At 43.2% G+C, this 25,690-nt stretch overlaps 1 protein-coding gene across 5 annotated transcripts in view; it reads left to right on the top strand.

The window, feature by feature from the left end:
• Positions 1-25,690, top strand: part of UTRN (utrophin) — an 846,507-nt gene that overhangs the window by 688,989 nt on the left and 131,828 nt on the right. For all 5 annotated transcript variants that reach the window (XM_077283030.1, XM_077283029.1, XM_077283032.1 and 2 more), the window contains 2 exons: positions 10,954-11,015; positions 13,212-13,286. In XM_077283030.1, the coding sequence (XP_077139145.1) occupies positions 10,954-11,015; positions 13,212-13,286 (137 nt within the window). The remainder of the gene's footprint in view (positions 1-10,953; positions 11,016-13,211; positions 13,287-25,690) is intronic.

Raw genomic sequence — 25,690 nt, 5'->3', positions numbered from 1 at the left:
TTGCCTGTAAGAGTTATTTAATGTGTTAGATGTTTTCACTTCAGTGATGTTAGGAGACAAATACGCTCACAAACATCAAAAAGAAAACACGACATTGTATCATTGCAATGTAGGCTATATGCAATATCCAAGTGCTTCCACTACATCAAAGAAGAGGAATATTTTCTCTTTACCCAGTTAGTTTGGAACCGATTTGAACTTGGATGAATCCAACTATTTCAAGCATGAAATCTTATTTTTTGTATTTACTTTATCACAATGAAATAGGTAACATTAGGAAACTGTTCTGAAAAATGTTTCTTAAGATTTTAGAAATAAAAATTATTAAAGATCAGAAAAGAATATTTTCGCAAACAATAATAAACCCGTTGTTGCACTCGATTAATTTATTTAATATATGTGTTTGGTAATATACTACGAGGTAATTAAAAAATCTAACCTTTGGGACGAATAGAGCACGTGAAATAAGTATTGAACCAATAAAACCAATGTTTTAAGTAAATTTATTTCTAAAGGTGCTATTGACATGAAATTCTCACCAGATGTCAATGACAACCCATCCAATCCAAATAGGCAAAAAATTAAATCCATAGATGTCCATAAATTAAGTTGTGTGTAATAATGCGAAATTACAAAAAAATTATTAACATGATAACTTACATTTTAGTAAGCGTGTATGGAGAAACTGGTCGCATGCATTCCTCAGGCGTGGCCCATTGGCACATTCTTCCACACAAACACTCTTCAAATCTTGAAGGTCCTGTGGGCTCCTCATATGAACTCTGAGCTTTAGGTCCTTCAATACATTTTCTATCGGATCCAGGTCAGGTGATTGGCTGGGCCATTCAGCTGCTATATTCACATGTCCCCACATTACATCCACAGTGGTGACAGAGCTTCACATGTCCCCACATTACATCCACAGTGGTGATAGAGCGATAGAGCTTCACATGTCTCCACATCACATCCACAGTGGTGATAGAGCTTCACATGTCCCCACATCACATCCACAGTGGTGATAGATAATCACGTCCCCACATTACATCCACAGTGGTGATAGAGCTTCACATGTCTCCACATCACATCCACAGTGGTGACAGAACTTCACATGTCTCCACATCACATCCACAGTGGTGACAGAAAATCACATGTCCCCACATCACATCCACAGCGGTGATAGAGCTTCACATGTCCCCACATCACATCCACAGTGGTGATAGAGCTTCACATGTCTCCACATCACATCCACAGTGGTGATAGAGCTTCACATGTCCCCACATTACATCCACAGTGGTGACAGAGCTTCACATGTCCCCACATTACATCCACAGTGGTGATAGAGCGATAGAGCTTCACATTTCTCCACATCACATCCACAGCGGTGATAGAGTTTCACATGTCCCCACATCACATCCACAGTGGTGATAGAGCTTCACATGTCTCCACATCACATCCACAGTGGTGATAGAGCTTCACATGTCCCCACATCACATCCACAGTGGTGATAGAGCTTCACATGTCCCCACATCACAGCCACAGTGGTGACAGAGCTTCACATGTCCCCACATTACATCCACAGTGGTGATAGAGCGATAGAGCTTCACATGTCTCCACAGCACATCCACAGTGGTGATAGAGCTTCACATGTCCCCACATCACATCCACAGTGGTGATAGATAATCACGTCCCCACATTACATCCAGGAGTGGTGATAGAGCTTCACATGTCTCCACATCACATCCACAGTGGTGACAGAACTTCACATGTCTCCACATCACATCCACAGTGGTGACAGAAAATCACATGTCCCCACATCACATCCACAGCGGTGATAGAGCTTCACATGTCCCCACATCACATCCACAGTGGTGATAGAGCTTCACATGTCCCCACATCACATCCACAGTGGTGATAGAGCTTCACATGTCCCCACATTACATCCACAGTGGTGACAGAGCTTCACATGTCCCCACATTACATCCACAGTGGTGATAGAGCGATAGAGCTTCACATGTCTCCACATCACATCCACAGTGGTGATAGAGCTTCACATGTCCCCACATCACATCCACAGTGGTGATAGAGCTTCACATGTCCCCACATCACATCCACAGTGGTGATAGAGCTTCACATGTCCCCACATCACAGCCACAGTGGTGACAGAGCTTCACATGTCCCCACATTACATCCACAGTGGTGATAGAGCTTCACATGTCCCCACATCACATCCACAGTGGTGATAGAGCTTCACATGTCTCCACATCACATCCACAGTGGTGACAGAAAATCACATGTCCCCACATTACATCCACAGTGGTGATAGAGTTTCACATGTCCCCACATTACATCCACAGTGGTGACAGAAAATCACATGTCCCCACATCACATCCACAGTGGTGATAGAGCGTCTCATGTCCCCACATCACATCCACAGTGGTGACAGAACTTCACATGTCCCCACATCACATCCACAGTGGTGATAGAGCTTCACATGTCTCCACATCACATACACAGTGGTGACAGAAAATCACATGTCCCCACTTCACATCCACAGTGGTGACAGAAAATCACATGTCCCCACATCACATCCACAGTGGTGATAGAGCGATAGAGCTTCACATCTCTCCACATCACATCCACAGCGGTGATAGAGCTTCACATGTCCCCACATCACATCCACAGTGGTGATAGAGCTTCACATGTCCCCACATCACATCCACAGTGGTGATAGAGCTTCACATGTCCCCACATCACAGCCACAGTGGTGACAGAGCTTCACATGTCCCCACATTACATCCACAGTGGTGATAGAGCGATAGAGCTTCACATGTCTCCACATCACATCCACAGTGGTGATAGAGCTTCACATGTCCCCACATCACATCCACAGTGGTGATAGATAATCACGTCCCCACATTACATCCACAGTGGTGATAGAGCTTCACGTGTCTCCACATCACATCCACAGTGGTGACAGAACTTCACATGTCTCCACATCACATCCACAGTGGTGACAGAAAATCACATGTCCCCACATCACATCCACAGCGGTGATAGAGCTTCACATGTCCCCACATCACATCCACAGCGGTGATAGAGCTTCACATGTCCCCACATCACATCCACAGTGGTGATAGAGCTTCACATGTCTCCACATCACATCCACAGTGGTGATAGAGCTTCACATGTCCCCACATCACATCCACAGTGGTGATAGAGCTTCACATGTCCCCACATTACATCCACAGTGGTGATAGAGCGATAGAGCTTCACATGTCTCCACAGCACATCCACAGTGGTGATAGAGCTTCACATGTCCCCACATCACATCCACAGTGGTGATAGATAATCACGTCCCCACATTACATCCAGGAGTGGTGATAGAGCTTCACATGTCTCCACATCACATCCACAGTGGTGACAGAGCTTCACATGTCCCCACATTACATCCACAGTGGTGACAGAGCTTCACATGTCCCCACATTACATCCACAGTGGTGATAGAGCGATAGAGCTTCACATGTCTCCACATCACATCCACAGTGGTGATAGAGCTTCACATGTCCCCACATCACATCCACAGTGGTGATAGAGCTTCACATGTCCCCACATCACATCCACAGTGGTGATAGAGCTTCACATGTCCCCACATCACAGCCACAGTGGTGACAGAGCTTCACATGTCCCCACATTACATCCACAGTGGTGATAGAGCTTCACATGTCCCCACATCACATCCACAGTGGTGATAGAGCTTCACATGTCTCCACATCACATCCACAGTGGTGACAGAAAATCACATGTCCCCACATTACATCCACAGTGGTGATAGAGTTTCACATGTCCCCACATTACATCCACAGTGGTGACAGAAAATCACATGTCCCCACATCACATCCACAGTGGTGATAGAGCGTCTCATGTCCCCACATCACATCCACAGTGGTGACAGAACTTCACATGTCCCCACATCACATCCACAGTGGTGATAGAGCTTCACATGTCTCCACATCACATACACAGTGGTGACAGAAAATCACATGTCCCCACTTCACATCCACAGTGGTGACAGAAAATCACATGTCCCCACATCACATCCACAGTGGTGATAGAGCGATAGAGCTTCACATCTCTCCACATCACATCCACAGCGGTGATAGAGCTTCACATGTCCCCACATCACATCCACAGTGGTGATAGAGCTTCACATGTCCCCACATCACATCCACAGTGGTGATAGAGCTTCACATGTCCCCACATCACAGCCACAGTGGTGACAGAGCTTCACATGTCCCCACATTACATCCACAGTGGTGATAGAGCGATAGAGCTTCACATGTCTCCACATCACATCCACAGTGGTGATAGAGCTTCACATGTCCCCACATCACATCCACAGTGGTGATAGATAATCACGTCCCCACATTACATCCACAGTGGTGATAGAGCTTCACGTGTCTCCACATCACATCCACAGTGGTGACAGAACTTCACATGTCTCCACATCACATCCACAGTGGTGACAGAAAATCACATGTCCCCACATCACATCCACAGCGGTGATAGAGCTTCACATGTCCCCACATCACATCCACAGCGGTGATAGAGCTTCACATGTCCCCACATCACATCCACAGTGGTGATAGAGCTTCACATGTCTCCACATCACATCCACAGTGGTGATAGAGCTTCACATGTCCCCACATCACATCCACAGTGGTGATAGAGCTTCACATGTCCCCACATTACATCCACAGTGGTGACAGAGCTTCACATGTCCCCACATTACATCCACAGTGGTGATAGAGCGATAGAGCTTCACATGTCTCCACATCACATCCACAGTGGTGATAGAGCTTCACATGTCCCCACATCACATCCACAGTGGTGATAGAGCTTCACATGTCCCCACATCACATCCACAGTGGTGATAGAAAATCACATGTCCCCACATTACATCCACAGTGGTGATAGAGCTTCACATGTCCCCACATTACATCCACAGTGGTGATAGAGCTTCACATGTCCCCACATCACATCCACAGTGGTGATAGAGTTTCACATGTCCCCACATTACATCCACAGTGGTGACAGAAAATCACATGTCCCCACATCACATCCACAGTGGTGACAGAAAATCACATGTCCCCACATCACATCCACAGTGGTGATAGAGCGTCTCATGTCCCCACATCACATCCACAGTGGTGACAGAACTTCACATGTCCCCACATCACATCCACAGTGGTGATAGAGCTTCACATGTCTCCACATCACATCCACAGTGGTGACAGAAAATCACATGTCCCCACATTACATCCACAGTGGTGATAGAGCTTCACATGTCCCCACATTACATCCACAGTGGTGATAGAGTTTCACATGTCCCCACATTACATCCACAGTGGTGACAGAAAATCACATGTCCCCACATCACATCCACAGTGGTGACAGAAAATCACATGTCCCCACATCACATCCACAGTGGTGATAGAGCTTCACATGTCTCCACATCACATCCACAGTGGTGACAGAAAATCACATGTCCCCACATTACATCCACAGTGGTGATAGAGCTTCACATGTCCCCACATTACATCCACAGTGGTGATAGAGTTTCACATGTCCCCACATTACATCCACAGTGGTGACAGAAAATCACATGTCCCCACATCACATCCACAGTGGTGACAGAAAATCACATGTCCCCACATCACATCCACAGTGGTGATAGAGCGTCTCATGTCCCCACATCACATCCACAGTGGTGACAGAACTTCACATGTCCCCACATCACATCCACAGTGGTGATAGAGCTTCACATGTCTCCACATCACATACACAGTGGTGACAGAAAATCACATGTCCCCACTTCACATCCACAGTGGTGACATAAAATCACATGTCCCCACATCACATCCACAGTGGTGATAGAGCGTCTTATGTCCCCACATCACATCCACAGTGGTGACCGAAAATCACATGTCCCCACATCACATTCACAGTGGTGATAGAGCTTCAAATGTCCCCATGTCACATCCACAGTGGTGATAGAGCTTCACATGTCTCCACATTACATCCACAGTGGTGACAGAGCATCACATGTCTCCACATCACATCCACAGTGGTGACAGAACTTCACATGTCTCCATATCACATCCACAGTGATGACAGAGCTTCACATGTCTCCACATCACATCCACAGTGGTGACAGAACTTCACATGTCTCCATATCACATCCACAGTGATGACAGAGCTTCACATGTCTCCACATCACATCCACAGTGGTGACAGAACTTCACATGTCTCCACATCACATCCACAGTGGTGATAGAGCTTCACATTTCCCCACATTACATCCACAGTGGTGATAGAGCTTCACATGTCTCCACATCACATCCACAGTGGTGACAGAAAATCACATGTCCCCACATCACAGCCACAGTGGTGATAGAGCGTCTCATGTCCCCACATCACATACACAGTGGTGACAGAACTTCACATGTTTCCACAGAACATGCACAGTGGTGATAGAGCTTCACATGTCTCCACATCACATCCACAGTGGTGATAGAGCTTCACATGTCCCCACATCACATCCACAGTGGTGATAGAGCTTCACATGTCTCCACATCACATCCACAGTGGTGATAGAGCTTCTCATGTCTCCACATTACATCCACAGTGGTGATAGAGCTTCACATGTCTCCACATCACATCCACAGTGGTGACAGAAAATCACATGTCCCCCCACATCACATCCACAGTGGTGACAGAACTTCACATGTCTCCACAGAACATCCACAGTGGTGATAGAGCTTCACATGTCTCCACATCACATCCACAGTGGTGATAGAGCTTCACATGTCCCCACATCACATCCACAGTGGTGATAGAGCTTCACATGTCCCCACATCACATCCACACTGGTGATAGAGCTTCACATGTCTCCACATCACATCCACAGTGGTGACAGAAAATCACATGTCCCCCCACATCACATCCACAGTGGTGACAGAACTTCACATGTCTCCACAGAACATCCACAGTGGTGATAGAGCTTCACATGTCTCCACATCACATCCACAGTGCTGATAGAGCTTCACATGTCCCCACATCACATCCACAGTGGTGATAGAGCTTCACATGTCCCCACATCACATCCACAGTGGTGATAGAGCTTCACATGTCTCCACATCACATCCACAGTGGTGATAGAGCTTCACATGTCTCCACATTACATCCACAGTGGTGATAGAGCTTCACATGTCTCCCCATCACATCCACAGTGGTGATAGATAATCACATGTCTCCACATCACATCCACAGTGGTGATAGTGTGTCACATGTCTCCACATTACGTCCACAGTGTTGATAGAGCGTCACGTGTCCCCACATTACCCCTGACACATGAGTGCTGTGAGGAGTCTATAGTGATGTGATGTGTGTATCTACATATATACCACATAATACACTTCAACTGCTGCAGAACCTCGGTCTATAGTGATGTATATCATTATCTGCATATATACCTCATAATGTACCTCAGCTGCTGCAGAACCTCAGTCTATAGAGCTGTGTGTAAGGATGTGTGTGTGTGTGTGTGGATGGAGGGATGGATCCACACAGCACTTTATACTGGCATGTGCAGAAGCCTTTTCCTTCCTGGTTCCTTCAATCAGCTGCGTCTTTCCCTGCTGCCTCTGCACTGTGGGTGGGCTGCACAGGGAGGCTGGGTCTGGAGGTGGAGGTTCTGGCAGAGACTGGGATGGTCAGACCTGTTTCTGCCAGGCAGGGAAACCCTAGTGGGTGAGTGAGCAGCTCCTCCAGAATCCGGACGTAGCTGCTCACCAGACTAAGTATGATACCTGGGACACCATGTAGAATGCTGACACTGACTATATTACACTCACAAATTATACAGAAGGCCCGGACAACCCCATTAAGATAGAGCGCAATTTTGACCTCACCTACTGTAGGACTCTCAATGTCAAGACGGTAAGCAGGGCTCAAGCAAAAATGTTACAAGATAAGAGCATACTCAAAGCTGGATTAATAAAAAGACTGACTTTATTACTTGTACCACTTGAGTCTTCTATGTAAACAGAAGTTAATGGTAGTTTGGATAATTGAAAGAAAATCTTTGATGGTCTGTCCTTTGGGATAAGTAATCAATAGTAAATGCACTATCTGGACAAAAATATTGGGACACCTACACATTACACCTACAGAAGCATTTATAACAGCAAATTCTAATAGGTATTAATAGCAAGTTGCTCCATTTTTTGTGGTTATAGCAGCTTTTGCTCTTCTGGAATGTGTTTTACAAGACTTTAAAGTGAACCTGTGGTAATTTGTCGCCATTCTTCCAAAAGAGCATTTGTGAGGTTAGACAATGATGTTCATAGCTAAGGTGTTGAGGTTGAGTGCAGGACCCTGTGAAAGTAAGTAAGGGGCTTAGACCAACAAATGAACCAATGAAGAACAACCACAAAGCATTATACTCTTCCACCAAACACTAAACTTGGCAGAATGCAGCTTAATAAGCCAAGTGTAAAGTTTGGTGGAGAAGGAAGATCTGGGGTATTTTTTCATAGGTTGACCTTTGGGAAATTTTTCTTGGCATTCAACTAACACTATTTATGCTTTACACTATTGGATCCAACGTTTGGCATTGTGCTTGGTGATGTAAGGCTTGCAAGCAGCTCCTTGGCCATGGAAACCAAAGCCATGAAACTTTTCATGGTTTTTGTGTTGATGTTATGGGAAAAGGAAATTTGAAACTTCTCTGTAGTTATTATGTTAGTAGAGCATTTTATGTACTGTGAACTTCAGCACTCTGCAACCCCACTTAGTATTATCTGTCAGTGTGTGTCTGAATTGCTATGGTTTCTATATGCTTTCTCTGTCTTCACGATAATACCACTCAGAGGTGATCATGGAATATATAGGATGGAAGAACTGACTTGTTGCAGTGGTGGCATCCTATTACAGTACCATATTTAAATTACGTGAGCTCTCTAGAATGACCGATTTAAAAAAAGTTTTTAAAGGCAGACAGCATGGCTGGGAACTTCATTTTATATCACTGCGGAAATGGAATTGAATGAAAAACCCGAATTCAATGATTAAGAGATGCATCTTATTACCCTTGTTTATATAGCAGAGGTGGGGTCTAACTCTTTGCAGTCCAAAAGGGATGTTCTCAGCACCAAAAGAAAGTAGTTAAATCTTAGACTTTAACAATGGGAGAATGTGCACATATTAAAAATATGCTTGCTGAGCTATGATTAAGGTTTTGTTTCTAGCTGAAACATGTAAGCATTATGGTTTTTTTTAATATATGTACATTTTTTGAATTTGTATCCTTTATGATTAAAGACTAAGTTTTGACTACTTATGTGCTGGAGAACATCCCCTTTTGACCATTTAGAGCTATTTGACTTGAAAACCTGACCGGTGCATACTCCATGCACTACACCCAGACCACAGACTGTCTAGCCTGACTAAAACCCAAGATAAAAGCATAATATGCAAATACCGTGCAGTAATTAAACAGCAATAATGTATGAAAATAACATATGTTCCCTTGTTAACATAATTTTGATTAAAAAAAAATGCAAAAAGCCATCCCACCATATCACAGTGACCCTATTCGGGACGGTCCTAACCTCTAATATTAAAACCTTACCATTTGTCTTGAACTACTTGAATATAATGTCCAGCACAAAAAATGTTTATATTCCAATTCATCTCTCTCTTAGGTCTAACACATTAGTTGGGAGCTGAATAGACACTTTTTCTATTTTCCGACTCTCAGCACTCCCACTGATTGAAGGGACCTCAGTGCTGGAGTAGATAGTGTCCCTTTCATGGTTTATAAAGCCCTGCTATTCACACTTTGAAATGTCTAAGCCCTGTTCAGTTCAATTCACTTCAATGAGACTGAGCCACAAAAAGCTGCGGTACCAAAGACAACCAAAAAATGTACCGGTATGTAGCCTTGTTTAGAGAATAATGAGGCTATCCTGACGCACTTTTGCTCCTCTAATCAGCTGATCGCTGGGGATGCTGCGAGACAAACCCCTACTTTTATTAAAATGGCTTATCCTAAGGATACGCGATCGGCAGGATAGCCCCAGAAAACTCCTTTAACGTACTGTTAAAAGCTGGTAATGGACGGAAGGGAACATAACATGGCTCGCAGTCATTACATTGTAGTGAGAACAAAGTGTCGAATTAGAGATCAAACAGACTCACTGGGAGAAAAGATCTGCTGTTCTCTTCTCAACTTTTTATCTGAGCTCTATAATGGTTTAGTCATTTATGCTGAGTTTTTACAGAAACACAAGGTTTGCATCGTACATAAGTAATATTGTAGCTGTTTTTCACCAGTATGGCAGTAATGCGTTTGATTAATCGTAAATTAGATTGGAAAAGACAAAACCGAATCTTCATGTTGCTACAGGTTTAATAATTTATTTGCACTGGATCAGATGTGAAAGTAATTAATTAATGTCAATATCATTTTTCACTCATCATCTAGCTCTCTGCTTTTAAAATCTTCCTTTCTGAAAACGTAGTTCCTATTTAACCTTTTTATGGTTTAAACCACAAGGGTGCCACAATTCATCACCGTTTGCAAACATGCTATTGCCGGTAGATTGTGGCGAGCTTTCCTAAAAATGGTATTTTGTACTAAAGACAATAGACTTATGAGATGAATAGAGAACACTTGCATATTTAACAATTACATGTTACAGCAAACAAAAATTAGTATCACAGATACATTAGAATATATTGGAAACACGTGAAGTTGTACAGTTTATCCCTCAGGTAAAGGGAATAGCGTAATATTAATATCATATGATATGTACTAAGCGTCAAAAGAAACTTGAGAGACGACATGAAATGCAAAACTAGATTATTCACTGTTGTTCTTTTAATTTGCAGTCATCAAACACAGACCACTTGCTGGGACCACCCGAAAATGACTGAACTCTTCCAATCACTTGGTAAGTGGAACCCTTTGTATCTGTTTACATTATAGGGGGGCTCACATTTCTGGAGAATTTAGATTGTTCATTTTTGACAGATATGGGACCCCCAACAATTAACTGTAACCTATGGGGGATGCTGGCGGCAAGTGTTGCTTGTTTCCTATTGAAACCAATTATTGTGTAATGAGTCCTCCAAAGAGACAGAGGTGCTGTTTGTAATTTCCTTGAATCAGAAACTTCCCTGTTTTAACGCAGAATGTCCTAACACGTGCATCTTATTTGAAAAAAAATGTTTTGCACCTTTTTTTTTTTTTAGAAAGCACAAAAACTTAAAGCTTGAGGGTGTTTTCCTCTGTAGTAAGCTATGGGACATTGCCCACCAATGGGAAAAATGCCAAAGCAAAGGTGCTTTAGTGCTGGTACAGTACAGCAGTCCATAACATCTTTTTAATTGCATAATTCCTTTAATCACTTGCTCACAATGATAGGGCATCAATGTATATACATTGTGCAAACCATCAAGACAAAAACAAGTGGCTTTCTTTTCACTGACAGCAAATATAGATCATGAAAGATGTCTAGAACAAAAACAGGACGTTTATTTGAAAGTTGAAGAACATATCAATATCTAAGTAAAGGTTAATGGTAGCAGAGCAGAGACATTTGTCAGCCAATGTGCCATGGTGTGCTTTCCCTTGCATGCTACATAAAGATGGGGTCCTGGCTGGGTGTGTGGAGTGTACTGTCATGGCGACACACCCTTTCAAGACCGCATACTGCCTGTGACTTCAGCTGGCCAGGATCAGATGTTGTAGAATTCAATGAGGGAGACCACCTCCCAAAAATAAACTGTCTTTTACTGAACAATAACATGGGGAGAAGTATGTACAGTGGATAGCAGGTACAGTGGATAGCAGGTACAAAACTTCATGGACTTTTCTCTTAGAACATATGACATTTTAATACACCTTCCATTCCTCCCTGAGCTGGCTCAACTCTGTCTCTCCATTAGCGTCTCTCTCTAGCTTCACCACCATCCACCACTACACTTTGGGAGCTTTCTTAGTCTCCAAAAACAGCATCACTAACCAGTAAGGAAGAGTCCTATTGTTCAACTCATGGTTCTGCATCCTTTTCCCCTTAGAGGAGCTACTTGTGGCACTATGGTCATTACTTAACTTCTCTTATTGCCGGTGCCTTGTAACTACTGCACGGGGCACTCTGTCTTCGTCTCACGTTCCTTCTCAGCACTGCTCCGTCATTTAACTGTCAGTTAACTAGCCTCTAGGCTTCCTCTTGCCCCAAATCTCATCTCCGAAGAATCACTCACTCCTTCTAATACTTTTACTTGTCTCCTGTCTGGATCACGCTATCTGCTGTCTCGGTCTCCACTCACTGTAGGAACACCCAATTCATGCGGCTCTGCTGTCTAATCAGCTGCAAGCTAGGCCCTACAGTGGCTTGAGAAAGTATTCATCTCCCTTGGCTTTTTACCTATTTTGTTACATTACAACCTGTATTTAAATGTTTTAGTAATCCAATTTGTGTGCGATGCATCAGCACTAAATAGTCTAAAGTTGGTGAAGCGAGAAAAATGTAGGAATAAATTAAAGACACCTTCTTTCGTTCCAGGTGACCTCATTCCTTACAGATATATCTTGAAAAAGGCTATAATGTGCCGAAAAGTCGATTTAATACATATCTGTTTCACTTGGGTCTGATTATCTAGTTCTGCCTTAAATTCAATGAACTTTTCCTTTTGAGTGCTGAAGTTTGCTATTTTTCTACTATCCTATGGATAAGTCATCAATATGTTGTGAACTGACAATCTGTTTTAGTCTGAAAAATGGCAAAAAACAATAGTAAGTGCCTTATCTGAACATGTACCAAGGCATATCTCTGCTTCATGTATACAGCCCAAATATGAAATGAGCAGACAGCCTTCCTGACTAATGGGTGCAGGATTTTATTGTACCAACATGCTCAATGATCATCCGGTCGATGTTCATCTGCTCTTATAAGATGTTCTGTACTGATGGTAGTTACATGAAAATACAGCAGCTGTCACAGTAGAGCTGGGAAGCCTTTGTTTTATGTATGTTAACACGAACTCTTGCCTGCTGATAAAATAATGCCATCTGTAAACTATGAAGGCAAGATGTGGTCACAACTGTAATGCTGCTGTTCTAATCTTTCCTTTATTATTCCCAGGTGACCTGAACAATGTGAGGTTTTCCGCCTACCGCACTGCTATGAAGATAAGAAGACTTCAGAAAACTCTGTGCTGTAAGTGTAGACGGTTTCCTGTCCTACATATTATCTGCTGAATAATTGACTTTACATTATGTCTGTAGGTTTGGGCTGATATCGCTGTGTACTCTAAAATGCATCCTCGTCACCTGCATGCAAATGTATATAGCATTACTGTGGAGGAGCGGTAATATATATTTTATATCTTCAGGTATTCACTCTTACTACTGTACAGGATCGTGCCATAAAATACACACATTGCAAATAATAGTACACTGTACTAACACGCATAAGGCCATTTTTACATTACAAATCAACGTGAAAGATGAAAGCTTAGACAGAAAAATGACAAATATGGGTTAATGAAAATGGATGCACTTAGAGCAGAACTGGGAAACTGCAGCCCCCAGACCGCATCTGTCCCTCATACTATATATTGGAGGCTTTGTGTGGGCTCTTAAAGTTTATAGAACCCTTATGATATGTAGGGGGCTGTGTGGGTGTTCTTATGGTATATAGGGGCTGTGTGTGGGCTTTTACAGTGTATAGGAGGCTGTGTGTGGGCTCTTACGGTGTACTGGAGGCTGTGTGTGGGCTTTTACAGTGTATAGGAGGCTGTGTGGGGGCTCTTACGGTATATAGGGGGCTGTGTGTGGGCTCTTACAGTATATAGGGTGCTGTGTGTGGGCTCTTACAGTATATAGGGTGCTGTGTGTGGGCTCTTACGGTATATAGGGTGCTGTGTGTGGGCTCTTACGGTATATAGGGTGCTGTGTGTGGGCTCTTACAGTATATAGGGTGCTGTGTGTGGGCTCATACGGTATATAGGGTGCTGTGTGTGGGCTCTTAAGGTATATAGGGTGCTGAGTGTGGGCTCTTACAGTATATAGGGTGCTGTGTGTGGGCTCATACGGTATATAGGGTGCTGTGTGTGGGCTCTTAAGGTATATAGGGTGCTGAGTGTGGGCTCTTACAGTATATAGGGTGTTGTGATTGTGTTCTTAAGCTATATAAGGGGCTGTGTGTGGGCTCTTACAGTATATAGGGTGCTGTGTGTGGGCTCTTACGGTATATAGGGTGCTGTGTGTGGGCTCTTACAGTATATAGGGTGCTGTGTGTGGGCTCTTACAGTATATAGGGTGTTGTGATTGTGTTCTTAAGCTATATAGGGGGCTGTGTGTGGGCTCTTACAGTATATAGGGTGCTGTGTGTGGGCTCTTACGGTATATAGGGTGCTGTGTGGGGGCTCTTACGGTATATAGGGTGCTGTGTGTGGGCTCTTACAGTATATAGGGTGTTGTGATTGTGTTCTTAAGCTATATAGGGGGCTGTGTGTGGGCTCTTACAGTATATAGGGTGCTGTGTGTGGGCTCTTACGGTATATAGGGTGCTGTGTGTGGGCTCTTACAGTATATAGGGTGCTGTGTGTGGGCTCATACGGTATATAGGGTGCTGTGTGTGGGCTCTTAAGGTATATAGGGTGCTGAGTGTGGGCTCATATGGTATATAGGGTGCTGTGTGTGGGCTCTTAAGGTATATAGGGTGCTGAGTGTGGGCTCTTACAGTATATAGGGTGTTGTGATTGTGTTCTTAAGCTATATAGGGGGCTGTGTGTGGGCTCTTACAGTATATAGGGTGCTGTGTGTGGGCTCATACGGTATATAGGGTGCTGTGTGTGGGCTCTTAAGGTATATAGGGTGCTGAGTGTGGGCTCTTACAGTATATAGGGTGTTGTGATTGTGTTCTTAAGCTATATAGGGGGCTGTGTGTGGGCTCTTACAGTATATAGGGTGCTGTGTGTGGGCTCTTACGGTATATAGGGTGCTGTGTGTGGGCTCTTACAGTATATAGGGTGCTGTGTGTGGGCTCATACGGTATATAGGGTGCTGTGTGTGGGCTCTTAAGGTATATAGGGTGCTGAGTGTGGGCTCATATGGTATATAGGGTGCTGTGTGTGGGCTCTTAAGGTATATAGGGTGCTGAGTGTGGGCTCTTACAGTATATAGGGTGTTGTGATTGTGTTCTTAAGCTATATAGGGGGCTGTGTGTGGGCTCTTACAGTATATAGGGTGCTGTGTGTGGGCTCATACGGTATATAGGGCGCTGTGTGTGGGCTCTTAAGGTATATAGGGTGCTGAGTGTGGGCTCTTACAGTATATAGGGTGTTGTGATTGTGTTCTTAAGCTATATAGGGGGCTGTGTGTGGGCTCTTACAGTATATAGGGTGCTGTGTGTGGGCTCTTACGGTATATAGGGTGCTGTGTGTGGGCTCTTACAGTATATAGGGTGCTGTGTGTGGGCTCTTACGGTATATAGGGTGCTGTGTGTGGGCTCTTACAGTATATAGGGTGTTGTGATTGTGTTCTTAAGCTATATAAGGGGCTGTGTGTGGGCTCTTACAGTATATAGGGTGCTGTGTGTGGGCTCTTACGGTATATAGGGTGCTGTGTGTGGGCTCTTACAGTATATAGGGTGCTGTGTGTGGGCTCTTACAGTATATAGAGTGCTGTGTGTGGGCTCTTACGGTATATAGGGTGCTGTGTGTGGGCTCTTACAGTATATAGGGTGCTGTGTGTGGGCTCTTACAGTATATAGGGTGCTGTGTGTGGGCTCATACGGTATATAGGGTGCTGTGTGTGGGCTCTTACGGTATATAGGGTGCTGAATGTGGGCTCTTACAGTATATAGGGTGCTGTGTGTGAGCTCTTAAGGTATATAGGGGCTGTGTGTGGGCTCTTATGGTATATAGGGGCTGTGGGTGGGCTCTTGGGGTATATAGGGGGCTGTGGGTGGGCTCTTAGGGTATATAGGGGGCTTTGTGTTGTTTCTTATAGGGGAATTTTTGTTTTCTTACAGGAGAACGAGGGCTTCGGTGGAATAGGCTTTTTGGTGAGTGGTGAGTATAAATGTGTTTGTTATTTTTAAATAAAAAAGTAAAATTGTGTTTTGTTTTATTTTTAATAAAGGACTTTATTATTGTTGTGTCTTTATTTACCATATAACTATAGTATTAGTAATGGATAGGATTCTTATAGACGTTTCTCCATTACTAAGCCGTGGGCTTGATGTCACCTGACAATGCAAAGGTTACATCAACCCCACAAATTTAAACTCCACTTGCCACCTCTACTGGGCAAGCAGGAAGAGTCGGTCAAAGCGCCAGAATTGGGCTGCTATTTTTAGGCTTGGGAGGGCCAATATCTATGGCCCCTTACCAGCCTGAGAGTAGCAGCCCCCAGCTGTCTGCTTTAGCAAGGCTGGTTGTCAAAAATAGGAGGGACCCCTTGCCTTTTTTAAATTATATAAATAATTAAAAAAATACGGCGTGGGGACTTCTCTATTCTTGATAACCAGCCTTGTTGAAGCTGACAGCTGAGGATTGCAGCCCCAGCTGTGAGTTTTGCCTGGCTGGTTCTTAAAAATACAGGGTAACCCATGCTAGATTTTTTTAAATTACTTATTTACAGCGCAAGAGCCCGCTAATGAATACACCCAACAGCCGCTCCTGCTCTCGCTGTTATTAGCCCCAGCAGGTGTGGGATGATGGGAGCAGTAGTCCCATCTGCTGACACCAGTGACCGGAGGTAAACTTTATACCTCCGATCAAAGCTGAGTGCTCAAGCTGTCATTTGACAGCATGGGAACGGCGGCTCTCTGACCAGCCGGGATGATTTCACATTCGAAACAGAAATGGTGTTTGCCGCTCTGTTATGCACATGACAGCATGACGAACACCCGGTTATTGGGCAGCCAAACCCGAACAGTAACAAGGACTTCCTGATGAAGTCCGTGTTCGTGTCTGTGCCCGAACAGTAGGGGTTCGATACGGACGCCAAACTTTACTGTTCGGGTTCACCCATCTCTAAACCTGAACATCGCATCCCATCCTGACCTGACAATGATTAATGAATCAACAGCCATTAGGGACATCACAGTAAGGTAGGTGCAGACGATGTTCTCCAACCTAGAAAAAACATCTGTTTTTACTAATCACACTCTGATCAGTGTTTGATTCTGTGTTTGATCAGAGTCTGATCTTTTTTCTCTGAAGTGGAGAAGTAAAAATAAAAGCTTCTCCATATTCACTCTGTCTGTGAAAATCGGACCTCATCCGAGTGTGGTCCAATGTCTTCCTTGAACCCATAGACATGAATGGGCTAGTGCCATCTGATTATCCGAGGCAAATCGTGCATGCTGCTTTTTTTCCCTGTGGCTACTTGGTCCAAGGATAAAAATTGGACATGTGCATGGCCTCATTGAATAACAATGTTTTGAAGGATTGTACTTGGGCCAAAATTATGGTTGTCTGCACGAGGCCTTAAAATGAGCGCAAATGTACATAATGTAGAATCTTTTATATAGTGATCACAAAGGCGGAAAGGAAGACTTAATGGAAGCTTTGCGTAGATTGTGTATTTTGACATTTAGTGTCCCTTTAAGGGAGCCAAGTCTAATGTGTTGATGTGTATCATAATTCATTCTATGCACTTTACAATATTGCTATTTCTAGATTTAGCCAGTGATGAAATAGAAAGGATGTAAAAGTTTAGAGACACTGCACAACAGAATTATGACTATTCCTATAATTGTCAGCCGGTTTATGCGCCAAGTAATCATTTCTTATTTGAAAGGTTTGTTACTTCATTATTACTGTGGCGTGTTTCCCCAGTTCAGTGTAATCTCCCAGAGATGGTCTGCCGGTGTCTACGTAAGGATTGATTTCATTTTGTTTATGGAAAACAATCATTTCACAACCAACTGCTGCTTGAAAATTATATTTCTAGTATTTAAATCAGCGGGAGGCGACAAATCATTGATGGAGACTATAAACTAACAAGCTCTTCTGGTAATATTGTCATGTATCCTAAAGTGAAAGATTCATTAAACTTTCCCAGAGGTTTGTAGTTGCCCACCCCATATCCATTATCTATCTATCTATCTATCTATCTATCTATCTATCTATCTATCTATCTATCTATCTATCTATCTATTTATCTATCATTATCTATTTGTCTATCTATCTATCCATTATCTATCTATTTATCTATCCATTATCTATCTATCTATGTATCTATCCATTATCTATCTATCTATCTATCCATTATCTATCTATCATCTATCTATCTATCCATCTATTTATCTATCCATTATCAATCTATCTATCTATCCATTATCTATCGATCTATCTATCTACCTATCTATCCATTATCTATCTGTCTATATATCTATCCATTATCTATCTATCTATCTTTATCTATCTATCTCTATCTATCTATCTATCTATCTATCTATCTATCTATCTATCTATCTATCTATCTATCTATCTATCTATCTATCTTTCTATCCATTATCTATTTACTATCTATCTGCTATCTATCCATCTATTATCGATCTGTCTGCCTGCCTGCCTGCCTGTCTGTCTACAGCACTTTGTTGTTCTATGTCCCTAAATTTCAATGTAATTGGTGACCTTCTAGAATGAGTTTGAGGGGAGAGCCATATTACACAGCCCATCTTCAGAAAGCTGGGAAATAAATAAGCTGTTTCTACATTTCCCTTAGGGAATAGAGTGCTCACATATGACCATTAGACAGTTTTTTGGCGAATGTGTCCGGACCCCCAATTTGGGATAGGCAGGAATCTCGGTAGTCTAGTTGGCTGCCTTTGCTGTTTTGCCCTGCTTCTAAAGTTCAGTGGGGTTTATTGTCATATCATTATCTATTTCCAGTTATAAATTATCATGATGCATGATGTACGGTAAATGAAGATCAGACTCTCAAGGCAATGACACCACAGTTTGTCTTATTAATGTGGAGCTGTGGTGTACCTTACTCATTGACTGGAGTAAGATTTTTAGAAAACGCACGGAGGTGCACGCCACTTTTCAGACTTGCCAGATTCATTGAGAAGTATGTTCCTCTTAATGCATCAGAAGCAATCTAACTCAAGCACGCTCCCTCAAGACCTGTGATGTTGAATCGGGGCCGAAGTCTCAAACCAGTCTTGTGCCTCTGTATTAAATAGTAGTAGCTCCACCTGCAGTTTAGGCATGACAGGCTATTTGTTGTGCATAGCATATAGACTGGATATTTGGTTCTTTTCGCATTTAATGACAATGTGCTTTGTAGAAAATCTGAAGAGAACTGATTTTTATGTACGATTAAACATAATATTCCAGAGTTGATTCTTGTTGCAGCTTTTAAAGTGATTGTGAAGTGTATACAAGTAAACCTGCGACCTCCTAAACCTGCCAAGTATTACATTATGTACCTAAATAAAATAGTATGACAAATTAGCTTATAAATCGATGAGAATGAAATGTTCTTTGACCAGCTAAACTTTTAACACAATAGAATACAATAGTAAATACTTGACTGTACTTGAATATCTTGATGTTATATAAAGGGCTGTATTGTCTTTCTGCCTGGCACATGTCCCATTCAGTCGTGCCAGCCTCAGTACAGCAAGACTGGGTACTCTTGTTTAGCCACTAAAATCATTCATCAACTCTCAATAAATGTGTCATTTCTGTATAAAAGCAGGAATTTATAGCCGAGTATCAGCAGATGATGGGCATGAATGTTACTAGTGTTTTAAGGGAATCTGGCAGCGGAATATCACATCCAAAACTATTTATATTTGTATGTATCTTTTTCAAAGACAAGTCCAGCAATACCCATCAATGAGTGGTCCATTCCTCCGTTACTGAGAAATCAGCATTTTGAATTGATATGCAAAGAGGCTGTAGATCTGAAGCCTCTGTCTCACCGCTTTATTTTCCTCCCAGCTCCACCTTCTCCTGCTTGACTGGCGACAGCTCCTTTGCCTGAAGTCACACAGCATAGCGGCTGCCAGTTAAGCAGGAGGAGGTGGTGCTTGGCGGGGTAGAGAGCTGGAGTGACAGAGGCTTTAGATCTAGCATAGTTCTTCAGCCTCATTTACATATCAATTCAAAAACTGATTTCTCAGTAACAGACCTGCCATGTGAAGGTATTGCTTATCTTGTCTTTCAAAGAGCTACATGTACATTTAAATGACTTGAGGTGTGAAATTCTGCTGACAGATTCCCTTTAAAGCATTGAAATATTCTTTGCTCATTTGTTGTTTATGTCCTTCTGTGTGCAGTCTATGTATCCAAAACTAATAAGGAGAATAATATATATATATATATATATATATATATATATATATATATATATATATATATATATATAAAAATATATATATATATATATATATATATATATATATATATATATATATATATATATATATATAGTTGCTTTTAGTCTGTTAACCATTGATATAGTCAAAGTCAACATTTAAGGCCTCCACAATTAGTCGGGCTGACTATCAGGGCTCTTCGTGGGTGATATTGCACCCACTGTAGGGTGCTAAGTAGCCCCATTCAAGAAGCATATTAGAAATGTGCTGTAGTCAAGAATATACTTGATAGTCAAGAATAGAACCTCACTAATGCTACGCTCACATTTGCGTTGTGCGCCGCAGCGTCGGCGCCACAACGCAAACAAAAACGCAGCAAAACGCATGCACAACGCTGCGTTTTGCGCCGCATGCGTCCTTTTTTTCATTGATTTTGGACGCAGCAAAAATGCAACTTGCTGCGTCCTCTGCGCCCGGACGCGGGCGCCGCAGTGACGCATGCGGCGCAAAACGCAAGTGCACCGCATGTCCATGCGCCCCCATGTTAAATATAGGGGCGTATGACGCATGCGGCGCCGCTGCGGCGCCCGACGCTGCGGCGCTGACCGCAAATGTGAACGTAGCCTTAAGCAACTAGAAAATCTAGAAAATGATACACAGGTTATGGAGATATTTTGAGTTTATGGACTTCAGTAGTGTGAATCTGGTTCTGATCAATTCATGAATACGGAATTCACCCTTTGAATTAACTTGTGAATTAGCATGTTTTAGGTGGTATTTACAATTTGGCAATGTATGCTTTTATGTGCAAGAATTTTTGTTATGTCAGCTGTTTAAAAACCTATAATCACAAATTCGAGATTTGTGCCTTCAACGACAATTTTTTGGCAAGGAATTTTGCTTTAGTCACCAACTGAACTATTAAGTGGTTTTCTATGTTCACCGTTTACAAATGACCCTCTATGAAGCGCAGCCAAAACCTTTCTCTAGGCTCTTGCCCTCCTCAGACACTTGCTTTTCATTGAAATGCTTTGATTTATGGTGTTTCATAGACCTGTCAAATTCGATTACCATAATACAGTGACATTTGTAATTTTAATTTAGTGTTGATGCTAAGCCAAGTCATACCTCCTAGTTGAAGTTCCAGACACATACACATTGCTGCTGAGACTGTATGCCAAACAGCACGTCTTTTTTCCATTAATGATCAGAATTTTCTTAGAAAAACTCAACATTATGAATAGTATTTAATTACACAGCTGTGTACATGTGATAAGTAATGCCTATTTTCTTCTTCTTTCTGGTCAACACTATAGAAGATTACACCTATGGTAGATTTATGGTTATTATCTATAGTACAGTATATACGGTCTTCAACATGTCAAATAAATCATTTTTTTCGTCTCCAGTTAATTGTTATTGACTTTTCTGCATGTTAATTAACGAAGACCAATATAATAGCTAGAAAAATCCATATACAATCCACATTTGCTAAGCAGACACTATGGCAGGTCAATTTCATTGGCACAATTCTTTCGTTGGATGCTCAGGGACAGCAATTAAATTGTATTTCTAACAGGTTTGAAGTTGCCAGATTGGTTTGATTAGTGAAAAGGTTCTATAAACAGGAAATTGTGGATAGATTCAAGGTGGTTGGTGTGTTTTGGGGTTGAGAAACTTTTGATCATGACCAATTGTTAACCCTTATAGGTATTGCTGCCAAGTTATTTAAAAACAAGCACTGTGGCTTGTTCACACTTAGCGTATTTATGTATTTTTCCCACATATTTTTTGTTTGGAAATAAACAATGCATTTTACAGTGATTTCTAAAATCTAATTCACATGGTGTTTTGGTGTTTTTTTTCCTTGCCACCTGATTTTCCCACGCTGAAGAGTTCATTTGAGTTCATTCCGCCAGAGGGCGCAGCTTCGGTGATGGCAGCGCTAGTCACCGAAGCTCCGCTCCATGCATTTCATTCATTCCCCAGTCATTTACAGTCAGGAGTGGCCGTATTAGCAGCGCTCCCAGTTGTAAAATGTAAATACCCCTAGATATGGATTACTGCGTGGGACTTGACTGTATGGCGGACAGGTATGGGATATTGTTGCTTTTTAATTTTTTACAGGAGAGCGAGGGCTTCGCTTGGATTGAGAGTACAATAAAGATGTTAAACCTATATGTTTCATTATTTCATTAAAAGACTTTGTTCTTAATATGTGTGTGTATTTTTAACCCTTTCATACTATTGGGTTAATAATGGATAGGTGTCTTATTGACACCTCTCCATTATTAACCAGGTTTAATGTCACCTTACAATAGCAAGGTGACATTAACCCCTTATTACCCCATATGCCAGTGCTACAGGGCAGTGGGAGAGAGAGTCAAAGTGCTAGAATAGGCGCCTTTTCTGGGATGGCTGGGGGCAGATCTTTTTAGCCGGGGAGGGCCAATAACCATGGTCCCTCTCTAGGCTATTAATATCTGCCCTCAGTCACTGGCTTTCCCTCTCTGGCAGAGAAAATTGCGCGGGAGTCCACGCCAGTTTTTTCCTTGAATTAATCTTTTTAACAAAGCTGCCAAATTTTACACACACACACACACACACACACACACACACACACACACAAACACACACACACTACTAACATTATTAGTAAGGGACATATAAAAACCCAACTGTTCTGCAATGGTTTACTGTATGTAAACCATGTCTCATATCCTGTCGGGTTCTGCAATGATTTTACAGAACCCGACAATTAAATTATCGGCTATTCTGCTATTTAACTCTATATGACATATACTGCTCAAAAAATGAAGGAAACACTTCAACAACAGAATATAACTCCAAGTAAATCAAACTTCTGTGAAATCAAACTGTCCACTTAGTAAGAAACACTGTTTGACAATCCATTTCACATGCTGTTGTGCAAATGGAATAGACAACAGATGAAAATTATTGCCAATTATCAAGACACACTCAAATAAAGGAGTTGTTCTGCAGGTGGCGACCACAGACCACATCTCAGTACCAATGCTTTCTGGCTGATGTTTTGGTCACTTTTGAATGTTGGTTGTGCTTTCACACTCGTGATAGCATGAGACGGGCTCTACAACCCACACAAGTGTCTCAGGTAGTGCAACTCTTCCAGGATGGCACATCAATGCGAGCTGTGACAAGAAGTTTTGCTGTGTCTGTCAGCGTAGTGTTCAGAGGCTGGAGGCGCTACCAGGAGACAGGCCAGTACACCAGGAGACGTGGAGGGGGCCGTAGGAGGGCAACAACCCATCAGCAGGACCACTACCTCAGCCTTTGTGCAAGGAGGAACAGGAGGAGCACTGTCAGAGCCCTGCAAAATGACCTCCAGCAGGCCACAAATGTGCATGTGTCTGCACAAACAGTTAGTAACCGACTCCATAAGGATGGTCTGAGTGCCCGACGTCCACAGATGGGGGTTGTGCTCACAGCCCAACACCGTGCAGGATGCTTGGCATTTGCCACAGAACACCAGGATTGGCAAATTTACCACTGGTGCCCTGTGCTCTTCACAGATGAAAGCAGGTTCACACTGAGCACATGTGACAGACATGACAGAGTCTGGAGACGCTGTGGAGAGCGATCTGCTGCCTGCAACATCCTTCTGCATGACCAGCTTGGCAGTGGGTCAGTAATGGTGTAGGGTGGCATTTCTTTGGAGGGCCGCACATCCCTTTATGTGCTCGCCAGAGGTAGCCTGACTGCCATTAGGTACCGAGATGAGATCCTCAGACCCCTTGTGAGACCATATGCTGGGGCGGTTGGCCCTGGGTTCCTCCTAATGCAGGAAAATACCAGACCTCATGAAGCTGGAGTGTGTCAGCAGTTCCTGCAAGATGAAGGCATTGAAGCTATGGACTGGCCCGCCCGTTCCCCAGACCTGATTCCGATTGAACACATCTGGGACATCATGTCTCGCACCATTCACCAACGTCACCTTGCACCACAGACTGTCCAGGAGTTGGCTTATGCTTTAGTCCAGGTCTGGGAGGAGATCCCTCAGGAGACCACCTGCTGCGTCATCATGAGCATGCCCAGACATTGTAGGGAGGTCATACAGGCACGTGGAGGCCACACACTACTGAGCATCATTTCCTTTTCTTGCGGCATTTCCACTGAAGTTGAATCAGCCTGTAACTTAATTTTCCTCTTTGATTTTGAGCATCATTCCAACTCCAGACGTTCGTGGGCTATGAGTTGTGATTTATGTTGAATATTTTTAGGTTTTATTGTTCTCAACACATTCCACTATGTAATGAATAAAGATATACAACTGGAATATTTCATTCAGTGACATCTAGGATGTGGGATTTTAGTGTTCCCTTTATTTTTTTGAGCAGTGTATCAAGATATATATATATATACTAGATGTTTCCAGCCAGCTAATGCTCGGCACGCTCATTGCTATCTAATTAACGCTGCTGGTGATTAAACTAGAGTAAATAATGACAACATTCAATAGCCCTTACGCAGGTGGTAAATTAACTTAAAATGAAGTTAATAACAATAGTGTGGTGATGTGTTGGGGGCGGGATTATGTGTGGTGATGTGGTGGGGGGGCAGGATTATGTGTGGTAATGGGGTTCGGGGGCGGGATTATGTGTGGTAATGGGGTGAGGGGGCGGGATTATGTGTGGTAATGGGGTGGGGGGGCGGGATTATGTGTGGTAATTTTATGTGTGCTAATGGGGTCGGGGGCGTGATTATGTGTGGTAATGGGGTGGGGGACGTGATTATGTGTGGTAATGGGGTGGGGCTGCGGGATTATGTGTGGTAAAGGGGTGGGGGCGGGATTATGTGTGGTAAAGGGGTGGGGGGCGGGATTATGTGTGGTAAAGGGGTGGGGGGCGGGATTATGTGTGGTAATGGGGTGGGGGGTGGGATTATGTGTGGTAATGGGGTGGGGGGCGGGATTATGTGTGGTGGTGTGGTGATGTGGTGGGCGGGCGGGATTATGTGTGGTGGTGTGGTGATGTGGTGGGCGGGCGGGATTATGTGTGGTGATGTGGTGGGGGGCGGGATTATGTGTGGTGGGGGGATTGTGTGGTAATGGGGTGGGGGGGCTGGATTGTGTGGTAATGGGGTGGGGGGCGGGATTATGTGTGGTGATGTGATGGGGCGGGATTATGTGTGGTAATGTGGTGGGGGGCAGGATTATGTGGTAATGTTGTGGGGGCGGGATTATGTGTGGTAATGTGGTGGGGGGCGGTATTATGTGTGGTAATGTGGTGGGGGGGCGG

Source organism: Ranitomeya variabilis, chromosome 2 (assembly GCF_051348905.1).
Source record: "Ranitomeya variabilis isolate aRanVar5 chromosome 2, aRanVar5.hap1, whole genome shotgun sequence".
In the NCBI taxonomy this organism is placed as follows: Eukaryota; Metazoa; Chordata; class Amphibia; order Anura; family Dendrobatidae; genus Ranitomeya; species Ranitomeya variabilis.
This window is presented reverse-complemented; position numbering and strand designations above follow the sequence as displayed.